General features: G+C 39.5%; 1 protein-coding gene across 1 annotated transcript in view; it reads left to right on the forward strand.

Annotated features, from left to right (window-relative positions):
- Window positions 1-973: 973 nt before the first annotated feature.
- The window catches only part of LOC146562789 (calsenilin-like), a 55,193-nt gene continuing 30,846 nt past the window's right edge, over window positions 974-25,320 (forward strand). Inside the window, exons 1-3 of the mRNA XM_085294962.1 lie at window positions 974-1,065; window positions 3,757-3,906; window positions 21,810-21,984. Coding sequence (XP_085151088.1) covers window positions 1,060-1,065; window positions 3,757-3,906; window positions 21,810-21,984 — 331 coding nt within the window. The 5' untranslated portion in view covers window positions 974-1,059. The remainder of the gene's footprint in view (window positions 1,066-3,756; window positions 3,907-21,809; window positions 21,985-25,320) is intronic.

Genomic DNA, 25,320 nt, shown 5'->3' on the forward strand with positions numbered 1-25,320 from the left:
TGCGCTGTTGTGACTCTCAGTATAATCCATTATGTTATTAGAGAGCAAGAGAGAACTTGGCACCAATTCTTCATAAGGCACTCAGCTAAAAATGGTTAGTTAATAATTTGTTTTAATTGACAAAACTGCTCTTTTATGATGATTTTGTTGAGAAGAACTGGCAAATCAGCATACCATTTGCTTAAGAATCTGCAGATACAATTCTAATAAATTCTCAATTAAGTGCTCTTACAATAATAAGCACTGCAGCTATAAATATTGTTTTAGCTGCTAATTTATTAGGCTTTCCCTGGCCTCTCAAACATTTTTATTAACCCATTATTTATCCGCTGAAAGCAGCACTGTACATTGCGGTAGATGCCCTCACTGTCGCCAAGTGTTTGCTCAAAGAGGCTGATTTTAAGGGTTCTCTCTGTATTATTGTAGTAAAAGTGCATTGAGACAATGCAGATGTGATTTGGTGCTATATAATTAAACTAGACTGAACTGAGTATAACATATTGTAGCACACTGACTGAAGTGTAATATTCAGTCCTCTGGAGGGACCTGGCAACCAAAAAAAGTTAATTAAAGTCTTCTAAAAAAAACATGAACATGTAAAGAAACCATTAGTTAGAGCGTAAAATCAGTATTGCAGCAGCGATACTATCAGCTCGAAAGGAAAAAGCATGAACAAAAGTGCATCACAGAATGTGTCTTAAATATTCTGCGTATGCTATTTCAGACAACATCAACATCCCAGCGGAATTAAACCCACGGCCAGCCTGTTGACTTCACATCATCAGGCTGTAAGTCCACTTGTTTCCTCCATCCTCCAGCTGCACCCCTTACCCCACCCCCCGCCTCTTCCGTGGATCTCTCTCGCTCTCTCTCTCTCTCTCTCTCTCTCTGTGTGTGTGTGTGTGTGTGTGTGTGTGTGTGTGTGTGCGCGCGCGCGCGCGCGCGCGCGTGCATTCCTTTGCATCCAGAGCAGCGGCAGTCGGAGGTTGAGAATCCGCGCAGAGAGGACACACTCTGCAAAAATCAGCTATCATTGTCGCCGTTACAACACAGGAAAGCATGCAGGTAAGATCAACATCGAATGATTATTTTCTGTAATCGGGCATTTAAAAAAGGCGGCTTTTCTGCAGGTTGCAAAAGCAAAAACGCGTCTTAAGTTGAATTAACGCGCGGCATCTCCTCTACCGGCTACTTGTTGGCTTGATTTATATTTTAACCAATTTTTTTTTTCTTTCTTCGCGGACCTCGTTGGCTCATTCCCTCTCACTTTTGCCGAGAGCTGAGTTTCGGAGTGAAGTTATGTAATTGCAGCTGTGGAAGCTGCCTGTGGAGGAGACGCTTCGCTTTTAGCGCGCAGCAGAAATCCTGCAGACAGCAAGTGTCACTTGGCATCACGTCTCCCACCGCGACTTTTGCTCCCTGTCATCAAATTCTTTTTAACGTGTGGTTTATATATGTCATTATTAATGTGTGTGCGTGAAATAGACGTCCTTTATGTGATTCACTCGTGACTTCAAATCTGTAATAATCCTCGATTCTAACGAAAGAGTGGGATTGTGCTGGTAATTCTGCCGGTGTGTGTGTTTTCCTCCATGCTGATGAATCAGTTTAGGAGCTCAGATCTCAACAAAAAGCAGCCTCTGAGTCTAAATCCGAGGTAATAGACTGTAAAGTGAAAGCCCAGCCTCCCCAAAGTGACTTCTACCACCTTGCAAGGCAGTGCTCATTAATTCTCCCAGAAAGAACAAGTTTCTCCCTTTATGGCTGTTTTTTTTTTTTAATATAGCGGGCTGGAAAACAAGGGCAACCCTGTGCAAAATATAATTTAAGAAAGGAGAGACACACATCATTCAGCAGGAGACGGGAGGCTGCAACATGTGTGTAACAGTTTCAACATAAAATTCTGATAATCTCAGACAGGAGCTGGTAGTCACACGCAAACAACTCACAAGTGCATCGAGCTCTGAGTGGTGAGATTTTGATTGGTTGGAGTTGGTTGGAGTACAAGCTTGAGGACAGTGCAGAGCCTCTTTGGGATTGATGATACTCATCATCGGTCACTCGGTGGGTCAATAAGTCAGTCAGTAAATTGATCAATAAATCACATGAACATCAGATGGAGAGCTGAGGTCTGTGTGCATGGACGTATGCGTGTACACTCGTGGTTCTTTCAGTCACCATGCTGTATGTATGATGTTTAAGATGAAAAATACCTAATGCATGGGCACAAAGTACAAAAAAAGAAGCAAATTCTGACATTTCATGGACAAAGCAATGCTTGGCATTTTTTCCTTTCTGCATTTAGCAGCTGTTATTTGCTCCAGTTTGGTACCTCCTGTAGGTCGACTGTTGCAGGACCTCTACCTCATCATTTTATCTCTCCTTTCTCTCTGGCTATTGACATGCAGGTGTTTGAATTAAATCACGCTGTGAGGGAGCTGGGCACCTGCTGTTTCAGTGGGTGACTCACTTCAGTTTATTATTTGCTGTAGAATGACTGCGTGATCAATATTGTTGGTAGTTGTTTTCTCATTCTGAGTCATTTTCAGCAATATCAGAGTGCCTGTTGAAAGAGTGAGCCTGACATTTTTATATTTTATGCCACACTCTGCCTCAGTTTGAAAAATATTCATTTGGATAATGATAAATGTGAATTTACTCAGTGCTTTTATTCTCTCCTGTTGTTGTTTCATCTGGTTTAATGCTTGTTTGATACCTGAGTAATGTTTACTTAAAACTTCCAAGGTCTGCTGTTTTAGGAAATTATCTCAGTTTTTAAAATGTCAGTAAAAAACTGAACACAGTGACATAGTTTAAAACTTATATTTAACTAAAAATGGTATAAAGAAATGACTGAAACTAAGAAACACTGGCTGTTTGAAAAAAATACATGTTCAGTTTGAATTTGATTCCACCACTAAATGTCCCCAAAACTGTGAAAGCTGTAAAAAAAAAAATCACCTGGTGGAACACTTTGTAGTTGATGCAGTTAATTAGTAAAACGACTGGCTCTATGAGAATATCCTAGAGAGGCTGAGTCTTTCACCTCTGTGGGACAGGACGCACGGGCAAGTGGTTTAATCATTTAGGAATCACGTTTTCATTATTAAGAGAATTTTAGGATATTGTTATCGGTGGTACAGCGACAAGGTTGAAAACCAAAATAGCATGGCTGTGATCTTAAGGATCTAAGATAGTGCTGCATTTAAAACTGACATGATTCTGTGGCGGAAATTACTGCACAGGCTCAGAAACTCCTCTAAAAAGCACTGTCAGTGCAGCTCGTTGTTTCATCTACTGATGCAAATTAAAATTCAACCGTGCAAAAAGGAAAAACAAACCCAGATAGGCCCTCATTTTTGGCCCTGAGTTCATGTAAGATGGACTGAAAAAAGTGGAGAACTGTCCTGAAAGCTGTGTGACCAACGGCAAATTTTTCCAGAATTGACTGTTTTTGAAAATCATAGACACTGAGCCCTGCAGTCTAAAGAGGAGAGCAACCATCTGGATTATCATCAGCATACAGTTTAAAAGCCAGAGTCTGTGTATTAGTGCACATCACACTGGCAATTGAGGATCTTTGAAGGCGCCATTAAAGCTGTGTAATGCACATTTAAGAGCAAAATATGCTGCCATTCAGACTTTTTCTTCTTTGGGAAGTCTTTGCGTATTTCAAACTAACCTACAATTCAGACCTGTCATCCAGTGAAAACATTTGGTGTTTATTCTTTTTTATTTTTACTTTTGGAATTTTAGCCTTCATTTGACAGGACAGGGCAGACAGTTAACAGGAAAGTGGACAGCGAGGGGGAGAATGACACGCAGGAAATGATCTGGGGCAGACTCAAACCAGGCCCAAGCAATGAGGACTTCAGCCTTTGGCACATCAGACACCAGTTCAACCAGGTGAGCTGTAGCAGCAATCCTTCTGGTGTATTATGAAACAAGCAAACAAACAAAAAAAATGTGACAGAGGAGGCCCTGAACTACTAAACAGCTAAAATCTCACATCAAACAAAAGTGGGAAAACTTTTGACTTGTCAAACTTCAAATTTTCGTCTCCTCAATTTCCAAACTCTTGATGTTTTTATAAAGATGTGATGCAACAAGAGGTGACTGCTTTTTGAAAACAAAATATTCAAAATGTGTATAAAAGAATATTTGTAGCCAACTATAAATAGTACGTGAAATGAGTATTGAGGGGTGGACTCAAACCTCATATCTGCACATTCCTGCCAAACCTATGTTTTGTTGACCCTGTTAGCTTCCCCAACATCCTCCTTAATCACTAATATCCCCTAATTACCTTTTTAGCTCTTAAAGTAACAATGTGTAAAAACTTTAAGCTGTGAACTGAGTTCAATTTTCAATTACGTTTATTTTTCACTCCCAATTCAAGTGCAGAATCCTAGCCACTGTGGCTGTTATAGGATAAACATGTTTTAGTCAGCAAAAGAGATGTTGCCAACCAACATGTTTCTAATACCGTTAGGACTGGATCTGGAGCCGGCCCAGAGTTCTTTCCCTATCTGTAGAAGGTTGTAAGTCTGCTGTTTACCTCAGCTGTCAATGCCAGGTTAAAATTGTCCACCCTTAGTTACTGTGGACGAAGATGTCAAACTTTGTGGAAGGAGTCCAATACGGGTCCGACACATTCACTTCTGAACAATGAGAGTCGTACTGAGGTGAGCTGTTCAGGATATGCTGACCTGTTGGTAGCGCTGCTGTTTTTGTCACTGTTAGCTACTATTAGCCTCTGTTAGCTGCAGTTGATGGCAATAGTGAAAAGCTCTTTTAAGTAGCTGTAACACTGCTGGAATCTGATGTTTAGTGAATAAACACTCAGATGTGATGATTTAAATTAAAAAATAGGATTTTTTCTTCTCCACCTTTGGTGTGTGTGGCTAGAGACCCATCACAGATAGAAATAGATAGAGATGTATGCCATATTGTATTGTATGTATGAGGCTTGTTTCCTGCCACTGAAAATACTTTTTTTCTGTTAGTCAGTCTTAGACTAACCCTAAATCTAACCCTAATTTCAAGTTAGCCAAAATTTCAAGATAATAATGCAAAATTTGGAGTTATGAATGGCAAAAATTGTTTGTTGGTTTGTTTGTTTGAATTGCAGAAACTTCCATAGGTCTGGGATGGAAAACAGCCCGCAGTCATACTTCTCCCTGTTATAAGAGTTTTTATTTAAATCTTTCTACTACTGTACTGCAAGTAAAGATCACAAAACAAGTATTTTATAGTGGAATTTTGCTTTAGGGGAGTGTACCCATCATAGCTATTACACACACATAAGCCTGCAAGATGAGTGAATCTGTGGTAGACAGGCTGACGGCAACACACCCACCCTCACCCTCATGCTGCACCTGATACTGTGTCTTCGGGACCCACCTGCTCAATAGGTGGGGTGATTGGAAGTTGTAGACTCATTAAATAATTTACCAGGTCTGGTAACTGTATCCGTTGAAGTGGGAACAGGGATGGGCACCGCACAGTTCTGATCAAACTTCATCAGCAAACACAAAAGAGAGCTTCTGAAAAACAACAGAAAACTTTTAGCTCACCAAGGTCAAGTTGTTTTGTTTTGTTTTTCCAAAGTCTTCCATTTGTCTTATGATTACCATAGCTTATATTACCAGGAAGCTACACACACACACACAGAGCCAACTTCATATTACCAAGAAAAACGGAGTATTATTGACCTAAAAGGGTAAAAATGCAGTGAGGTGCAAAGATGCTGCTGAAGAATATCAGTCACTGATCAGTATGTGTTGTTATTATCTGCCAGTATTTTTATTGACCTGTCCGGAGAAGAACGAAGCAATGTGATATGTTTCAGACTGACTGGTGTGTGTGTGTGTGTGTGTGTGTGTGTGTGTGTGTGTGTGTGTGTGTGTGAAGGAGGAGGGGCTGATAATTGAAACATGTCTCTTCTGTAGCTCTGAGCCTCCCCAGAGTATTAATTCTTTCACCACATGCAGGCTCACACATCAATATAAGTCTCACTCTTGCTCTTCTCTGACACACACACGCACACGTGCGCACACAAACACACACAGCATGCAGTCCATATGGATGTGCTATCCTCCCACAGACACAATGATTCGCTTTGACAGCGTTTAGGACACAAATAGTATCAGCTGTCGACCGTCAGCCTGCTTTCATATTTCATAATTTCGTCATCATGCTGCTGACTTCACATATAGAGCCGCACTGTGCCACATCGCAACAACAGTAATGCAGATATTTTCTGTCTGCTTACAGTAAAGGTTACAGCTCTGCTTGCTGCCTTCTTCAGAAATCTGAGAACAGAATTGGGCTCATTGTCAAAGCTTTATCACTTTATCACCTATTTATTTGATTCAGATGCTGTATATGCAGTTGGGTGTGTGATTTAATTTATCTGGTAAATGACTTTACAAAGAGAAGGAGAGGTATTGCATACACAGTTGACAGGATCTCATCAAACAAAGAGACAGAAGCTTGAAGGAAACAAACCAGTCAAGAAGAAGATGAACTAATATAAATGCACCAATCATTATCATCCTCTGTAATGACACGTATGAGGGCTTTCTGATCTCTTGTCACTACTGGCAGCACAACAATTGCTGTCTGTGCTTTACAAAATCAATACATTGGCTGTATCAATATTTGACTGTTACGTAACTGTGCAGTGCATTTCCACCATTATAACTGTGTCTTCATTAGGTTTAGACCCAATCAAAAATGAAGACATTTTTAAAAGAATTAATGGTGGAAGCTCATATTAAAAATGATAAAAGTAATTAATGAGCTCAACTTGCAAGAACATCACTTTTAATTTTGGATATTAATGTCAGAGAGAGGTTATCAATATGATAATTTCAGGCATACACTGTCCCTATGGGCATAGCAGCCTGTCAAACCTCCCGCTCTGTTTGGTAGGCTCAGCCACTCAGAAGAGACTTGGTTTAAGCTGAGGGTTGGCTTAAAGGGGGAGGAGCTAAATAAAAAAAAGCATATTTCAGACTGCTCAGAATCCCAGTATGAGATAAGTAAGGCTACTCCTGTTTGCTGGAGAAAAAGAATTGAGGTCTGTCCATCAGAGTGTCCACGTCACACTCTTTTTTTGAAGTCACGCTGACCTCCTGGGGCTACTATTTTGGCTGATTGTCCACGTGGAGTTCTGAGCTGACAAAAGGCATCTGTATCATTGCGGCTTTACTTTGGTCGTCTCGCTGTGCTTCCTCCCGTTTGGCTGTGTTTTCAGCATGGTGTCCCGATGCGTCCATCTGTCTTTGTTATTATGAATGCTGTCCTGATGTGTTGTTTGACTGCGTTGTTATGAGCATAATTTCGGCACTGTGGCACTGCGGCAGCCACGTGACTAAAAACTGAAATTTGACATCTTTGCCAGTTAAATTTAAAAACGTTAGTGACATGGAACAATGCCCCGTTTTTTTCTTTTGCTGGTGAAACAGAGAGAGGAAATAAAGACAAGGAGTGTGCAGTTTGTAGGCATTTAAGAATGTAAAGCTGCATGAATGTACATTAACATGATTAAATGACATATGTACTATGGGCTCTTAGCAACAAAACCATAAGGAATCACTACCAGGCTCTGCATGATGCTCCTTCATCTCTGTGGAGCTCCTCCTGCTATTTTTGTGTTACAGATGCAGTTTTGCAATTTTGGTCAAATCTCAGCAGTAACATGGTTTCTAGCTACTGCAAGATACTTTTTACAAAAAAAGAAAAAAAATCCCTGATAAAATCAACCATCGGTACACTTCCTGCTTAGTATCAAACCAGCTGGTGGACTTGATGAAGCATTTAGCAGCCAAGGAGCTATATTAAGTTGGTGAAAATCAAACAAGACCATATAACACACTTGCCATTAAAAACAAAGGAAAACCTAACAAGGTGATGACATGTGGGGTGTTTTTCCCCCAGCTGCTTCCAGTCAGACAAAAAACACTCAGAAGTTCCTCTCCATAAAGATGGAGGACTCTCAAGAGACATATTTGGTATGGATCAGATGTTTAGCTCCTACTTTGCTCATAAGGCAGCTTCATTTTTTCTTTTCATTAGACCAATCCCTCGTCTCTTTTAAACTCCACATTCTATTGTTTGTAAGGATCTGCTGGTTCCTGATCCTCATGGCAGTTTTAGTTTCGCCGTGCTGAACACAGAGGGTGTTATCCAAGAGTTTTCTCCAGCTGACTTCTTGTCATTTAGATGTTTTAAATAAGAAGAATTTTCCTTTATTTCATTTATTTTAAAAGGACAAGCACAATCTTTTCATTTTTCTGCTGCCAGTGATGTCATAACTCCAGCTGTTTCCTATTTTAGAGCCAGTCTGTGCCATGTTATTTGTCAACACACTGTGCCAACAAAATGAACCAACTCCCCGTGAAGCTGCGTTGTTCTCATGCTGCTTCACAAATGCAAGGCAGAGATTTAAGAGCATCTCACTCTGCTGGAAGCCTGGATGGGTTATGTGCGAGGGTTTAGCAAGTATTCACTGTACTTCTCCCTTTGTGCTGTCAGTCCTTGTCACCACGCTCCTCCTTCTGCCTGCTCGCCTTATCTCCCCGCATATGCAAGCACACATGGGCATGCAGAGGCTGAGTCTGCCTTCCCTTCTGTTTAGATCCCAGCTGGTATCTCTGCTTCACCTGGAGAGGAGCATGGTGACAGGTGACATTATGTGTGTGAGGGGGAGGAGGGGGAGGTGCCCCTGCAGGCGGGAGAGAGATGGAGAAGGAGTGATTGACTGTGAAATAAATTGGAAGGAATGAAGAGGTGACGAGATGGAGCGATTGAGAACAGATTTGCGCAGACATCCAGGGAGAGGAGATACAATAAATATTAAAATGAGGGGCTAATGAAATGACTGTTGTTTTCCCATTGTGGATGTGTTGGTGTATGTGTGCATACGCTCAGTTTCATTCTGTCTAAAATCAGGTTAAGGCTTTGAGTTGCAGCCCTGTGGATCAATTAGATCTCCTCAGAGTTCTACAAAGGAATGCTTAACAATAAATAGGACAGAGAAATATAACTTGGGAGACAATAAATGTTTGTGTTGTAGTAGTTAGGATGAAAACAGAAGAAACATCATAATCTTTTTTATTTTCTCCCTTTTCCCCCTGGTTCCAGTAGAACCAGTGTGGGAACTTCTCAACCAGTGCTTTGTGGTTCCCAGGTTAGCCAGTGGATACCTTTTAAAACTTTGCTGTCTACAGGGACTGTTTTCATGCAACTGTTTCTAGAGATTAAGCTGAAATGACTGTACACTAAGCTGGTGTTTCCAAACTTGCACGACAGATGTATATTTTACAACAACAGTAGCTGATTAAATACAATTTAAATGGCATTCAGTTGACAGAGGGAGCAGAATTTGAAGGAATTAATGTTGCACTTGCTTAATGGTCCAATTGCCAACCACCATAATGGTTACTCTGTGGCATTATCCAGCTTTTCTGTAAGAAGAGAGAGAGAGGAACAGGAGAGGACTGAATCATGTAACCTTGTTCACAAACAATAATGGCCTATCCAGCCATTTTCTTCTGCTTATCCAGTTCAGGGTCATGGGGGCTGGTGTATATCCCAGCTTGTCAGATGGTGCATAAAAAGTCCCTGACACAAACCTTGATAAAACAAAAAAGAGAAAGAGAAATTATTCAGCTGGAGTATGAAGTACATGAAAATCCAGAACAGAAATTCAACTGAATCTAAAGGTCTTAAAAAACAAACAAAAACAAAGGCGCAGAAGGCAGAGCAAACAAGGAAAACAAACAGGCAGAGAGCACAGGCAATATGTCAGGAACATCATATAAACTTCTCAAAAAAATTAAAGGAACACTTTAAAAACACATCAGATCTCAATGTGAAAAAGAATCATTCTGGATATATATACTGATATGGATTGGGTAATGTGTTAGGAATGAACGGATGCTACATCGTTTGATGCAAATGAAAATTATCAGCCTACAAAGATGCCCTAAAAAATCAAAGTGATGTGGCAGTTCAGCAGTTTGTATGAACTTACATGTTTGTATGCATCCTTGACAATGATGCATGCTCCTAATGATACGACAGAGGGTGTCTTGGGAATCTCCTGCCAGATCTGGACCAGGGCATCACTGAGCTTCTTTACATGCTGAGGTGCAACCTGGTGGCATCAGATGGATTAAAACATAATGTCCCAGAGGTGTTCTGCTGGATTTAGATCAGGCAACCATGGAGGCCAGTCAACAGTATCAATGACTTCATTCTACAGGAACTACTTATATAGACTCATCACACAAGGCAGAGAATAGGGCCAAAGATTTCATCTCAACACCTAATGGCAGTCAGGGCATCATTGCCTAGCTTGTAGAAGTCTGTGTGTCCATCCAAGGATATGCCTCTCCAGACCATCACTGACCCACAACCAAACTGGTTGTGAAGAACAATGTTACAGGGAGCATAACGTTCTTCACAGCTTCTCCAGACCCTTTAACATTAGTTACATGTGCTCAGAGTGAACTTGTTTATGTGTGAAAAGCACATAAACAAGTCCTCAGGCCACCCTCATGAAATCTGTTTCTGATTGTTTGGTCAGAGACTTTCCCACCAGTGGGCTGCGGGAGGTCATTTTGTTGGCTGTTCCTCCTTATAGAGAGGAGCAGATACTGACTCTGCTGATGGGTAATAACCTTCAGCTCTCCTAGAGTAACTATCTCCTGGAATCTCCTTCATGCTCTTGAGACTGTGGTGGGAGACAGTAAATCTTGGGGGAGAGTGGAGACACCTAGGAAACTAGACACAGCTGAACTCAATCAGATAACGAGACATGGAAAACTAAAACTAAAACGTGGCATAAGAGACAAATAAAACAGGAAGTAACATGACACAGAAATGAAGCCTTAACAACCAGATACAATGAGTCATTAAGTGATTAACTAAAGCAATGAAGCTAAACCAAGTGATTCTAACTCTAACAAGAACTGAAGACTAAACGCAGTGACAATAAACCCGATACAACATGAAGGTACAGATACCAAGGAATGAAAAAACCCTGTAATACTAATCAACAGGAAATAACTAGAAATTAACACAAGAAATAATAAGCAGAAGTCAAAACAAAGGAAAACTAAAACCTGATTGAGACTATGAGGCTGACACTTACAGAAGTAAAGAAAACCTGAAGTATAAGAGCTCCAAGCAACAAAAACAAGAAAACCATAATCAAACAGAATTTTTAATACTTAACCAGAAAGTCTCAACAAACCCAAACCGTGGGTTCAAAACCACAGGACAATGAAACAGCCATCATAAGGGAAAAGGTGGCATAGAGCCTGGACAGGCTTGTCAGTTGCAAGGCTGAACGACAGAGACAAACACTCACAGCCAATTAAACCAACATGCAAACTGAAGCTTTTGTGCTTGCAATTGTGCAATGAACGGATATCGCTGGTTATAGCATACATTGTTTACACTATGTGGTGTTCCCTGTTTACTAATGCTGTCTGCAGTGTAGATCCAATATTGCTTAGTGAAACAATGGGGCTCCTTGACACATTGTAGGTTAATATTATTTTCAGATTACTTCCTTACTTCAGATTTAATAGCCTGAAAAAATATTAAAGTTTTTTTTTACTTGTAAACTTGTGTGCACAAGATAAGGAAAAAATGATAAAGAGCTATTTAATTCTAGTGTAGAGTAACCCTATACATTTACTATTGCTTATAATGAAACAGTCCCCCACTAAAAGGGGAGAGCTTCTATCACTATTCATATGCTAATGTTTGTAGCTTATATAAGAGTACACGCACACATACACACACTGGCTTCTACTCTTGTGTGTTTAAAATGGCAGAAAATGACACAGTTCTCCAAACTCTTTATAATGAAGGTATCACTCCTAAATCACTTTCAGATTATCCTCAGAACAAAACTTCGCTCACCAGCTGTATCTGGCTAATCTGATTGTTTCTGTGCAGGTGGAGGGTTTCAGTGAACTCTGAAAGTGCAGTATCACTGAGCTGCAGCATAGCTGGTTGTTATTCTGTAGGTGCGACAGTTATATGTGGAGGTGTGTGCTGGTTTAACTCTCCCTGTGGGGACGTTTACACAGTCACATGGTGTGGTTGTGTCTTGCCTATGGGCACAGAAAGCAACATAAATCATTGATTTTTTTTCAGGTGAGATTTTAGGGTTATGGTTAAACACCATAACCAACACCATAACCAACATTTAACTCTTTAAGAACGACAATATGAAAATATTTTTGCTGTATCTTGAATGGGTTCAGCCTCATTTATACTTCTTTTCTAAAAACAGCGTAAGCCATTATAAGAAACTAACACAACATCAGTAACAGCAGTAGCAGCAGTCTCGCTGAAATCGGTGTGAGTCAATGTAGTGTCCATCAAAGTCACACAAACACAACTGCGTATATGGTGGTCTTGGTCTATTTATAGTCTGCACACCCTCTATATCGTCTTCTGTAGATGTGCTTCGAATGCACGTCAATGGTCTCAGTACAGACTGTATATACAGTCCTGTGAAAAAGTAATTGTCCCCTTCCTGATTACTTTTTTTTCCATGTTTGCCACACTCAAATTTTTCAGATCATCAAATAATTTTTGATATAAAGCAAAAATAAGCTTAGCAAATTTAAAGAAATGCAGTTTTACATGAAGAAAGCTAACACAAAAATCTTGGAGATCATCTTGATGTTTTTTGGCAAATGTGAGTTGAGCCTTTGTGGGTTTTTTTCATCAGGAGTGGTTCATCCATGGATGTCATTTTTGCCAAGTCTCTTTTTTATTGTTGAACTCTGACCTTAACTGAAGCAAGTGATGCCTGCAGTTCTTTAGATCTTCTGGGCTCTTGTGAGACGTCCTGGATGAGTCGCTGATGCGCTCTAATTTTGGTCACACCTGGGATGATTCACCACTGTTACAGATTTTCTCGCTTTGAGGATAATGGTTCTCACTGGAGTTCACTGGAGTCCCAAAGCCTCAGAAATGGCTTTGTAACTCTTTCTAGACTGATAAATGTCAGTGACTTTGTTTCTCAACTGTTTTTTAGATCATGGCATGATGTGCTGTTTTTGTGATCTTTTAACCCACTTCACTGTATCACACAGGTTTTGTTTAAGAGGTTTCTTGATCTAGCAGATCTGGCAGTAATCAGGTCTGAGTGTGACTAGTGAAACTGAGCTTAGCTTTCCCAATAAATTGGGTTCAGGATTTAAAAAGGGGTGCAAGAAACCTTACCTTTTCACACAGGGGGAGGTAGACTTGGATAGCTTTTTATTTCCTTGATAAATTGAATTTTTATAAACTGGATATAATATTCTGAAACATTTACATTTGACAAATATGCAAAAAACAAAAAAACAAAAAACATTGTCAGGTCTCATTGTGATGTTTTAGCTGTGTTTTAGGTGTGCCCAAGCCCAAGCTAGTTCAACCCAACGCACACCCTGCTTTCTCATCTGTTTGCCTCTAAGTGGGACTTTAATTTGTAAAACGAACATCATGCTGTATTCAGTAAGACTTAAAAGTACATTTTCTCTGTAAGCCTCTTTACAATCTGACTTCATTTTGCAACCAGGGGAGTTATCCCCATTTGGCCATTAGAAAAAACAGCATGTTTAAATTCATGCTGACCTTGAAGAAGCGGCAGAGGAGCACAGATGAACTCTGCTGGCTAAGTTTGAGTCACACTGACACAAAGAGTCAGAGAGAAAGTGAGAGAAAGTGAATCTGCTGTGGCCTCGTTAATCACTCATAAATTATTAATGGAAACTCCCATCCGCTGTTATAACATTGCAAGGATACACCGCTCTCTCTGTCTTAGACCTCTTTCCATCACTTTTACTTTCATTTTTTTTTCATATTGCTGTGTTTTCACAGAGTCATGAGCTTCTTTAAGCCATTCTCCCAGAATGACTTCACTCTCAAATGTCCTTCTCAGGTATTCTAACATAATTTATAACACGACTGCCCAACATTTAACTCCTTAAGACTTTCTGCATGAAAATACTTCTGCTGTATCTTGAATGGCATCGGCCCCACTTATACATCTTTTCTACACATAGTGTAAGCCATTTTCAGAAACCAATAAAACACAAATAATGTCAGCAACAGTGCCTTAAATCACAGTGAGAGTGTGCATGTTTTCTCACCTTTTCTGTTGTCTGTAGAGGCTCGTAATTGTTGAATCATTATGTGTTGTGCACTATTTTCACACTAAGAATCCAAGAATAAAACGCTTTTAGGCTTTTAGGCTTTTTAACAAAAATAGGGAAGAAATGATTTGGTTAAAATGTGTGAAAAGAGAAGGGAAAGTGGTTTGGAAATATCTACTACAAATAAATTAAAGCTGCTCTCACTTACTGTGACAATCACACAGGGATTCATTACTAAAGCCTGCAGCTCTTTTAGCATCACTGAACTGATTTCTTCTACCCATAATTTTCCTTTGTGATTCAGTTTTGCTCTGCTTGCCATAAGCAATTTTTAATTTTTTTTACTTAATCTGTCATATTCGTTGTGAAGATGAAGACCCAAATGCAGACACTCAGGCACTGTCAGGCAAGCTGACTGTGCAGCAGGCATGAGTAGGATGCAAATGCAAGACTTGAAAACAGTAAACAAAAAGCACTTTTATTTAACCTAAACTGGATACAAAAATAATACAAGGTGAAGAACAAACAAATCTAAACATACTTCAAGGTAGGACACAACCACTAGGGACAACACAACAGGAACAAAGGGCAATATATATACACATACCAGGCATTACCTGAAAAAGGGAATACACTGAAGGAAATCTGACTATTGAGACAAGGGGAAGTAACACTAAGCACAGTACACGAGACAAGGGCCTATCAAAATAAAACAGGAAGTAACAATCACTGAGACCGGGACTAAGACATGTGAACCTGACACTTAGGAATTTAAATAAATTGGGAATCAAAAGATATTTCAAATAAACAAAAATATCCAACAGATAGAGGACTGTGACATAACCTTTATTTAATAATATGACTGATAAAATTAAAAATTCACATCCACATTGTTCTTGCCAAGACACACACCAATAGTATTAATGGTAGTTGTATAAAAAAACCCACAGATACACAGTGAAAAACAGTGAATATAAATAGTAAAATACAACACAAATAACCAACCTTTTTGACTTTCAGTGCCAATTATGACTAAAAGAACAGTAAAGGTCATTGTGTTGGCCTACAGGGGGTAACGGTATTCAGGAAAAACATTTCCAGCCCAGAGTAACTGGCTCTAGGTTATTTAAAATCCCCATAAATTAATTTAGTGAGCTGATTTTGTTGCAGATTCTGAAAGCAAGCTACTAATTTAAAGGCTCTTTTGTTAAAGTTCAGTGCAAACTTTCAGGACAGACAGCAGGAATGAATCTTAGGCAGTGACGGCCCACAATTTTTTCATTAATCTAATGGATTAAGAAAGGAGCAAGGCAAGAAATCCCTTCTAAATAATAATGTAGCAGTGGTTTAGTCTATGACATGAATATACCAGACCAACCGACCCCAGCATACAACGTTCGGTGGAGTTTGGAATAAGCCCCAGTGGAGACGGTATTAAGCATATCTATGCATTGTGAAGATACGTGCATATAAATCATGTCACTATAAATGAGCACTGACGTAGGAGTAGAGGCTGAAAGTCTATTACTTTCCTAACGGGACAGAAAGGACAGTTTCAGTTTAAGTTTTTGACAGCAGTTACTAAATGTTAGTTGTAAAAGGCAGCGAGCCATCAATTATTATTCCTAAGTACTTATACTGCAACACTAACTCTTGGAGTGGACTGTAGCGAAACATGAGATGTTTCGTGGTTTCACATTTCAAATTTGTCACCATTTAAACAAATGTGCTGTACGTCATTAAAAGCTACAGTACCATGCAGCCATAACCATTTAAAGCAATAGCAGATGTTTTTGACTAGTATACATTTTTAAAAAGCCAAATTCATGTTACATTTTCACTCTAAAATAGCGTAGCAACTACCTGTCGAGGAAAGCAAAGCACTTATAAGCCTAACAGCCTGATAATTCCCTCATTAGTTTGTCAGTTAAGATAAATAAACAAAGAAAATAGAGGAAATGAAGCTGTGCTAAAATAAGGTAAATATATTGGACTTAGATTCGACAGGTGGCCAGAAATAAAACACCAAATTAATGCTAATGCTGATCCGTGTTTGCTGACAGTGTAAACATTGCTTGCTGACACAGCTCCCTGATTCGTTCTCCATAACAGTTACACAGTGTTGTGTTTACAGCCTGCATGGCTGTTCCAAGTGACCAAAACTCTACTAATACTGCTCAAGAAGTAGAAAATAAAAAATGTATCTGATGAGAGGGGTTCAAGTTAATTATAATCATAAGACAAGAGGGAAAAGGATGGAGATGAATTAAAGAGAGAAGCTCAGTTGTGTTAGTTTTCTGTCAGGTCCTGGCACTGTTTTCCTACAGTAAATATTGAATTTTGTTCTGGTCTGAGAAAGTGTTGAACTCCTGGTATTTGAGTTTCATTTCAGTTTGGAATGAGATATTTCTGTCGTTGTACCAGAAGGAAGTGCAGCTCCATCTGTTCTTCTTGTTTGTGAAAGTCTGTTGTCTTTGGGTTGCCATGTTTGTCTTTGTCCACCAATCTCTGTGACCAAGCTGAAGTTTTCTAGCGACTGTCTTTCTAAATGTGCAGAGGTTTATAGGAATTGATTCTTATGCTAATTATCTATCATGTAGTGGTGCATTACATGATTTGAATTTAAGTTTAATCATTAACTGACTCACACTGGGCCTCATTGTGGCCCCTGAGTCCATCCTCTGTCTCAGATGTCTACGCGCCATCATTTTAGCCTTCTCTGCATTTTGCGACTCACAGCTTTAACCCAACTTTGTTCTGAAAAGCTCGCCCTTTTAAACAAGGTTTGAACAGCAGGTGGGTCAGTTACTGTCTCACAGCCAGAACTGTGTGCCTGAAAGGACCAAGGGTAGAAATAAACTGCCTGAAACCGAGTGGTTAAAGCTGCCTGAATTGTGAATTGGCTCACACATAATAACTTAATCTGATGTTATTTGAAACATTGGCTATGTATAGAAATATAAGCATGCAGAAATTATAACAGTCAAAAGTTAAACACATAATTTGTTGGGCAAAAAGAGAATTATTGTAGTTTTGGTTCTGTACACCACCTCAGTGGATTTCAAATTAAACAATGTGTGAGTAAAATGCAGACTTCCAGCTTTACAAAACTGCGTTACATGAACTGTTTTAGAATTACAGCCAGTTTCATGGCCAAGTGAGGTTTGTTCTCTCATTATTTAATGACAAATGGAGCCTAATATCTCAATATAATTCAAAGTGCTGTGCCCCAAAGCCCAAGAGATGTCAGTGCAAGTGAGGGAAGCCATCATTAGGATGACAAACCAATTAAACCAATGAGTGATAAAGCAGAAACTTCAACAGTAGCCACATCAACATCTGGTACATAATTAAAGACGAGGAATGCGCTGACCAGCTCAGCAACCCCTAAAGGCCTAAAAGAAGACAGAAGACAAGTAAAGTACATGATCAGAGAATTATTTTTATAGTTAAAAACAACAACTTCACAATATGTAACCAAGTCAAGAGCATGCTTAAGGAGGCAGATGTATCATTGTCAAAGTCCCGATTAAGAAACGGCTTCATGAATGGAAAGACTGGGGGTCTACAAGAAGGTGCAAACCACTGATTACGCGCAAGAACAAGAAGGTCAGATTAGACATTGTCAGAAAACATCTTAAAGATGCTTATTGTTTCATTTAAAGCATAGGTGTTAAACTCTGGCCCGCGGGCCACATTTGGCCCGCAGCCTAATTACATTTGGCCCACGAAGCCACACCAAATTACTATCAGAGCTGGCCTACTGGTATTATACAGCTAATATATATATTGTTTAGTATTAAGCTTTGCTTGTTCCAGATTCAGTTTTTCAGCAAAACGTGTTTGAGTCCATAAGAAAAGATTCATTCTTATATCTGGATGAATAAATATATTTCAATAAATATATTTCAATAAATATTAACGTTAGCCCGCGACTTTGTTCCAGTTTTGAATTTTGGCCCACTGTGTATTTGAGTTTGACACTCCTGATTTAAAGTCTACTGTGGTGGTGACAGAGGCAAAACTACAAAAAGTGTGCAATTCTCCAACAAATTGTGGACTTAACTGTACACTTTTGAGTACATAAACACCATCAGTCCTCTTTAACTTCGTTTCTCTTTGACTGTGTTTCATTTTAGAGTGATCCAGATTCGCTCTGTAACGTAATAAGGCCAGAGTTTATGCTTCACATTAGCCAACCTCCGCTGAAGTAACAACCCAGCAACTTATATTTAATAATTGATGGCAGAGCATAGCGATGCGTACGGCTTGGCTCCTCTGTTTGCTCTGAGCGTTATGGGTCCCTTATAGGATGTGCATGAGTGTTATAGTGGATGTTGTACAGACATTACGAATGGGAAGTGCCGCCCCGGGACAAAGCCAGCTGAAGCGTTAAGAAACAGAAGATACTAGCTGCAAACGTGTGTGTGTGAGTGAGTGACTGTGAGTATGCCTACATGTCCAGCAGCCCATGAATAAACAAATAATGTAGGGCTGCATTTTCTGTTGTTTGCACTGTGCCTGTCTGCATCTGTTTGCCTTACGGCCCTCACTTTGGAGTTTGGGACTTTCTCTTAAAAGCCACGCTGAAAACAACACTTTCCAATAATCTACTTCTCCAAAGAAGCGAGTCACTGCTGAGCACATTTGCAGCATATATGTCACTGTTGACATGCGATTAAACAGATATTGTATGTTGTCATTACGATACAAGCCATCTTCATCCATCTCTTTCCTCGCAGTTGTCCCTCTCAGCCACTTTTTCCACTCATCTTTCGCTGTTTTTACCAATCTGTTCATGTGGAAGATGCACAGAAATAACCTTGAAAATGTATTCCCCAGCAAAGTGTTTTCATATCTTCACCTCCTATCTTCCCATCCTCCATCCCTCTGTCCTCTGGCCGTCCTCAGATGGGCCACGATTCATTATGGTAATTGACTTCGGTTCTTCCAGGAACATGAGCAGACCTTGTTCTCCTCACATCTTTTTCTTTTTTTTCTCTCGCTCTCTCTGTTTCCCTTTCTGCCTTAAAGTAAAGGATTTGCATGGTCAGACTCCCACAGAATCAAATAGCTGTTAAAAATCCTCCGTGTGTTTGTTTGTGCACCCTGCATCTTCATTTTCCCCCCTCCTCTCCCTCTGTCATCCCTTTCTTCCCTCTCTTGCCAATAGCATAACGGGGTGTCTGTTTGTTCACTGTTCACCTCTTTCATCTTCCTTCCTGCACATGTGTGTGTATGTGACTATTTTGCATGCACCCAGCAGGAGCAGCTTAATAGAGCTTATTGAGAATCTAAGAAAAGACATTCTCAGTAAATCAGAGATCGCATCGGATCAAATCAATGTTTGCTGGATAAAAAAAACTGAAAGGATGCCAAGATGTGAAGGAAAGAAATTGAAAAATATATTAGAGCCAAAAAGGTTATCTCCTCTGATGAAAGCGGATAAATGCTAAATATGAATGAGATGGTAGGGATGGGGCTTGCATGGTAAGCATTACAGGGAGCTGAAATATGAAAATGAACAGAATGAGGCTTTTAACTAATCTGAAATTAAAGTTATTTCAGCTATTTAAAGATGTGAGAGCATGATATTTGTAGATGAAGTGGAAATAATCTCTTTAAGCATGGCTTGCTCTTATTCTTTCTTTTGGATCTAATAGGTATCAGAGATACGTTGTGTGCTTTTATTTGTAGCCAGAAATATGAAACCGTCCTTACTTAAATTTCAAGACTGTTTTGTGACTGATACACTGTTGGTGTCTCACCAGTTGTGTTATTGTTGTCTGGCTCTTAGTAAGAAGGTTTATCTGCCACTGGAAAAAAAAAGTAAAAGAAAAAGTATCAGGCAGACTTGTCAAGGAAAAAAAAAGGCAAAATTTCAGATTAGTACGTCAGAATTTCGACGTACAAACTCACAACGTCAAAGTTTTGACTTATGTACCATACAGAAGCTTGTGTAAAATAAATGTAGTATAGTCAATATAGTATTGAGTACTGATATCTCAATCTCTTAAATCAGTGCTGGATGATTCCATGTGTTTATTGGCCTTTAATTGCATCTTATACTGTCTGTTGTCCTCCACTGATCGTTTGTGCTGCTGTAACTGTTATTTTGATCTATCTCTTAAACTTTAAACTTCCTGTTTGAATAAATGCGCCGTTGTCTTCGCCACAAAATGTATATAAATGATGAGCTATTAGCATCTTTTAGTTTCTCTATATTATCACTGGCCACTTCCATGTTGTTTTTTTTGTGCGCGAGGGTGCATTAATAATGCTAGCTAGCTTAGTTTGAAAGCTAGCTAGCATTAGCAAACAGTAGCAAACTGGCAAACAGTACTGGTACAACACACAGGCACACATATGTGTAAGCTCTAGAGGTTTTATATGGAGAAAAATAACCTACCCCATACTGTTTTATTCATCATAATTATTTCAGGTTATTAATATGTTTAATTTTCTGTTTTTGTCACATGATAATCTTTGCTAAACTCTTGTTCTTCTATTGTACCATAAGATGAAGCATCTATTGAAATGAAGTAGGACTAAATTCATATAGGACTAATTAGATAAAGACTTTTACTCTGGAAAACTGAAGCCTAACATCCTTGGATACCTCACTGATAATCCATTACAAAGGCTCCAACTACACAGACACGGTGAAGCGGTCCAAGTCAGAACGTTGAATTGGCAGAGGTGAGGCCCAACGGTCAGCTCTGTCCAAATGGATGACTTATAAAATATTCAGTGGTTATGATTTTTTTGTTGTAGGCAGTAAACGTACTCTTTAATGCTGTAAAGCAGGATTTGGCCATCACTTTCAGATGGGCTGGGACACCGTACCCGTGGAACCTAGAAAACGAAGCTTTCCAACATGCATTAAATATTCTGAAAGGGTCTTTTTAAACCCCAAATCCCATCTTTTTCCAAATCTACTATAACAAAGAACTTGTAATGCCTAAATCAATTGGTGGGTGCAAAAGAAATTTAAAAATAGCCCCCAGTGAGAGCTAAACTCCAGTCTCCTTAATGAAAGGATGGACCTTTCCACTCCTGGGACAGTGGAAACACTCTTAAATGTCATTTGAGAGATGTTTATGTGACTAATTTCAGTAGGTGGGAATAGTCTAGCAGCTCTAATCAATATTTCTCATTAACAGCGGCTGCAAACAATGTTAAAGAAAGGGAACAGCAACAGAGGGAAACAGCAACTGGTATTAACATCATCAGCATCGTTCAGCTCCCTGTTTTACTGTCATGGTTCACTGTTACGTCATGTCAGCAGACAGTTGGTGGCAATGGAAAAGCTCTCATGTGCTTATAAAACCTCATAAAACACTAAAGAGATCCAGAACTGAACTCTTTCTGAACCTCTTTAAAGAGTTCCTGAAACACTTGCAGTTCAGAGATTAATCAGATTCTCTAGGCTTGCACACACACACACACACACACACACACACACACACACACACACACACACACACACACACACACACACACACACACTTACTCATAATCTCTGGCTCCATTTGAACATTTCAGTCAGATTTGTTTAATTTTAATTTTGTGCTGAATTCTCTCCCGCTTCCTCCTCTTCCTCCCTCATCCCCTCCCTTCCCCTCTCTCCAGGCGGATGGCAAGGTGGTCGATGGCAGCCTGCTGGGAGATGCCAACGGCGTCGAGCCTGCACCGGGCAGAGTGAAGGATTCTGGGAAGTGGCAGAAGCCGCGGTTCTCTCGGAGAGCTCTGATGAAGTGCTGCCTGGTGAAATGGATCATCGCCAGCACGCAGCCACAGGACAAAGGTGAGAGGAGTGACATGAGCATCTCAGGCTGAGTGTGACATGTGGGGTGAAAGCACAAAGAGTTTGAACTGATCAATGGCTTTGACACATGAATCCCAAAGTTCCTGCAGACTGAGCTGGTCAGTTGACCTCAGGGTCAAGTACCAAGAGATAATTTAAAGTCATACGCTCATTTATCAAAAACCTCTACACCCTCGGTCACCATTAATATTGTCCACAAACCTGAATGCCCTCTCCAACGCCTCCTGTGCACTGCTTTTTATCTGTCTATTGACTTTGTCTTTGAAAGGAAAACAGATGCACAGAGGTCGCAACCACAAAACTGTATAGATAACAATAACAATAAAAAGCACAGGTAAGTGAATTAAAACCGATTAACAAAATACAATAATTAGAAGTTTAAAAAATGCTGATTTTTTTTTTTAACAAAAAGGGGGTAAATAAGTAAAATGAGACCCTAAAAATATAATCGATAAAATAAGCAACATATTGACAAGCTAAACTACTGAAACAGGCAGTCAAAATTAAACCTTAGAGCACCTTCACTAGTATTGTTCCAGATGTTTGAACGATACTTGTCCTCACTGTTTTGTTTTTTTTTAAATATGAAAACAGTCTTCTTCTTTGTGTTTCGGTGTAGTGTAGCCACTCCAGAGTTTTCATGTCTCTGCCTCCTGTTTGCTACTTCCTGTTTTATTTTGATACTCTGTTGTCTCCTGTGTCCTGTTTTATGTTTTCTTGTCTCCCTGCCTTGATTGTATGCACTGCTGTGTTTTCTCCAACTGTTTCCACTTTCCCTTGTAGCCCTTGTAATACTTGAAATACTGGAAATTTTTAGCTTTGCAGTGTAGCAGAGAAAATGGTTACTTAAGCCTTTCAAAGCTACATTTGAGAATTATGTTTGACTTCTGAGCATATTACCCTGCATTATAAATAGTTGTTCCTTCCTCTGGCTTTACAGGCCTCCAGTCTTGGTTTGTTCAAAGGGGTTATTGCTCCACCCAGTGGTCCAGCTGTTATTGTACACAGTTAGTCTTTTCCCCGCAGGGAGGAAAAGAGACTCTTTTAATTTTAATCTTTATACACATATACATGTGTTTTACTGAAGCCTGCTTGTGAATGGCAGAAAATATTATCTGATGTTTGTTGATTTTAAAATAGCTCTAATGTAAGAAAACATTTCTACAGTGCAAATAAAATCCATAGTTTAGTTCTGGATATTTATTATAAAACAAGAAGAAACCCAAATCATCTCAGTGTGCTCTCATCAGGGCTTTGCCTCCTCTGGGTCTTCCTTTCTTTGCCAATTCTTCAGCACTTCATGACCTCCTTTCCTCTTCTTGTCCTTCCCTGTCACTTCTTAATCACCATCATCTTTCTTCCTTGCAGACTTTATTCTTTCCTTGCTGCCTCTTCTACTTCCTTCTTGACTTACTTGCCTTCTATCTTTCTCTTATTTGTTTACTCCTGTTTTCATCCCTCCTTTTTTTCATTCCTTCACTTTTCCTTCATCATCTGTCTGTCCTACCCCTGGCTTCTTCCTGTCCATCCTTCTCCTTACTTCACTTCTGTCTCTATTCCTTCTCCTTCCTCATCCCTGCCTCATAACACCATATTTGTCCCCAACTGTATTCTGCTCCTAAACTTTATTTTCATTTGTTTTTTGTTTGTTTGTTTGTTTGTTTGCTTGTTTTTATCATTGGAGGCATGCATTTCTGTGTCCAATCAGTTTAAAGTTTAAATTTAAATAACACAATGAGGCAGAGTCTGTGGCTGTGACCTGTCTGAGCTCAGTTCATGCTGTAATGTAATGGCTCTGGTAGAAGTTCTTCACTTTTTTAAAAACGTAATCAAAGTTTTTGACAAAACGATTTCTAATATTTGAAAACACTTTTCATCACTGAGTGGATAAAACTTATATTGCCTGGATGTGGAGATGCTGGAAAATATGTTTGGATATGTTTTTTTTGCATCATTGTTCCAGGATTGTTTTTGTTTTTTCGGGCTTATAGAGACAAGTTCGGGTCATAGTCATTAATTATGCCCACTCCTCTGGCCAGCCCATGCAATCAATAAAGCCCATTAGGAGAGCTACACACACAGTCATAGACCTGTTTTGTACATTTTCTCTAAAACCTGTTGCAGAACAATTTTATCCACATGGACACATTTGAAGAACTCGTACTTCTCGTATTTCTGCTTTTAAATCATGCTTGCTTAAATGAAAATAGAAAGTTAACTATAAATCTAATATCGGGCTGTTTCCAGCAGAGAATAAAAATAATGTCCACCACTGTGCGCAGAGGGACTTCCAGTGATTTAGCACAGATATTTATACCTTGAAGGTTTCCACCCAAGCACCTGTGCAACCAAATTACATCTATTAGTTTTGAGGTTGTTTGTTTGTTTTACATGCCTTGATGTGCACTAATGCACTTCATCAATCTTTAACAGATTCAAGTAATCCTTCAGGTCTTTTCCTCTTTGCCTCTGGCTGTGAGATCAGTGAATAAGCTCTTTGTTTGCAGGAAACAGGAGCGCAGTGAGTAAAAAAGAACAGGACTAACAATCACAGAGAGAGAAAGAAAAGTGGGGCTGTGATGGGATCTATTTCATCTTAGCGGTGTCGAGGGAAAAGCGAGAGGGATTCAGCAGTGGAAGTGGGCAAACCCTCACCTCGATAATGGCCAGCAGCTAAAAATAGCAGCGCAGAGACGGAGATGTGAATCAGTGGTGTGGGTGTAGTTTAGGTGTGGAGAGTTAGAGACAGTGTGCAGGGTTTGAGCAGGATAACTGCAGTTTATACACTGCTGGAAACGAAGGACTACAGACAGTGGGTTTAATCATTTCTATTTTCAGGTACCTTGTGTTTTTAAGGATAACACTGATCATTTCAGTGTACATAAATGTGTTTCTTTCAGATTTTGGATGCTCGTTCTTACCTTTGTTTGAAGCCTTTATTGAATTGAATTTCACAACCATTAGGCCTTCAAACCCTTTATTATTAGGCTGTGGGCTTGGTTTTAGAAATCAACCTATAATAATAGAAAATTGTTGTCTGCATGATGCAGTACATTTGCTGTCCAGCAGATTTGTTCTCCCGGGAACCCTCATTAAACGGATTTGGCACTAGATGTTATCTAAATGGTCTCCACTTCATATAAGTTGGTAATGTAGTCAAGTTTCAATCACTTATGTTTAGTCTTGATGTATTTATTCAGTATTAGTTTTAAATTGGTAAAGCTGAAACTTCAAAAAGAAACTTTTTACTGATTGGCTTTGAATTTCCTGCTCGTTGTTCTTGGTTGTAGCATGTTTTATGCAGATATTAACTGA

The sequence above is a fragment of the Mchenga conophoros genome, linkage group LG12, assembly GCF_057382185.1.
Source record: "Mchenga conophoros isolate Kocher_MC1m ecotype Shallow Benthic linkage group LG12, M_conophoros_male_GT1.1, whole genome shotgun sequence".
Classification (NCBI taxonomy): domain Eukaryota; kingdom Metazoa; phylum Chordata; class Actinopteri; order Cichliformes; family Cichlidae; genus Mchenga; species Mchenga conophoros.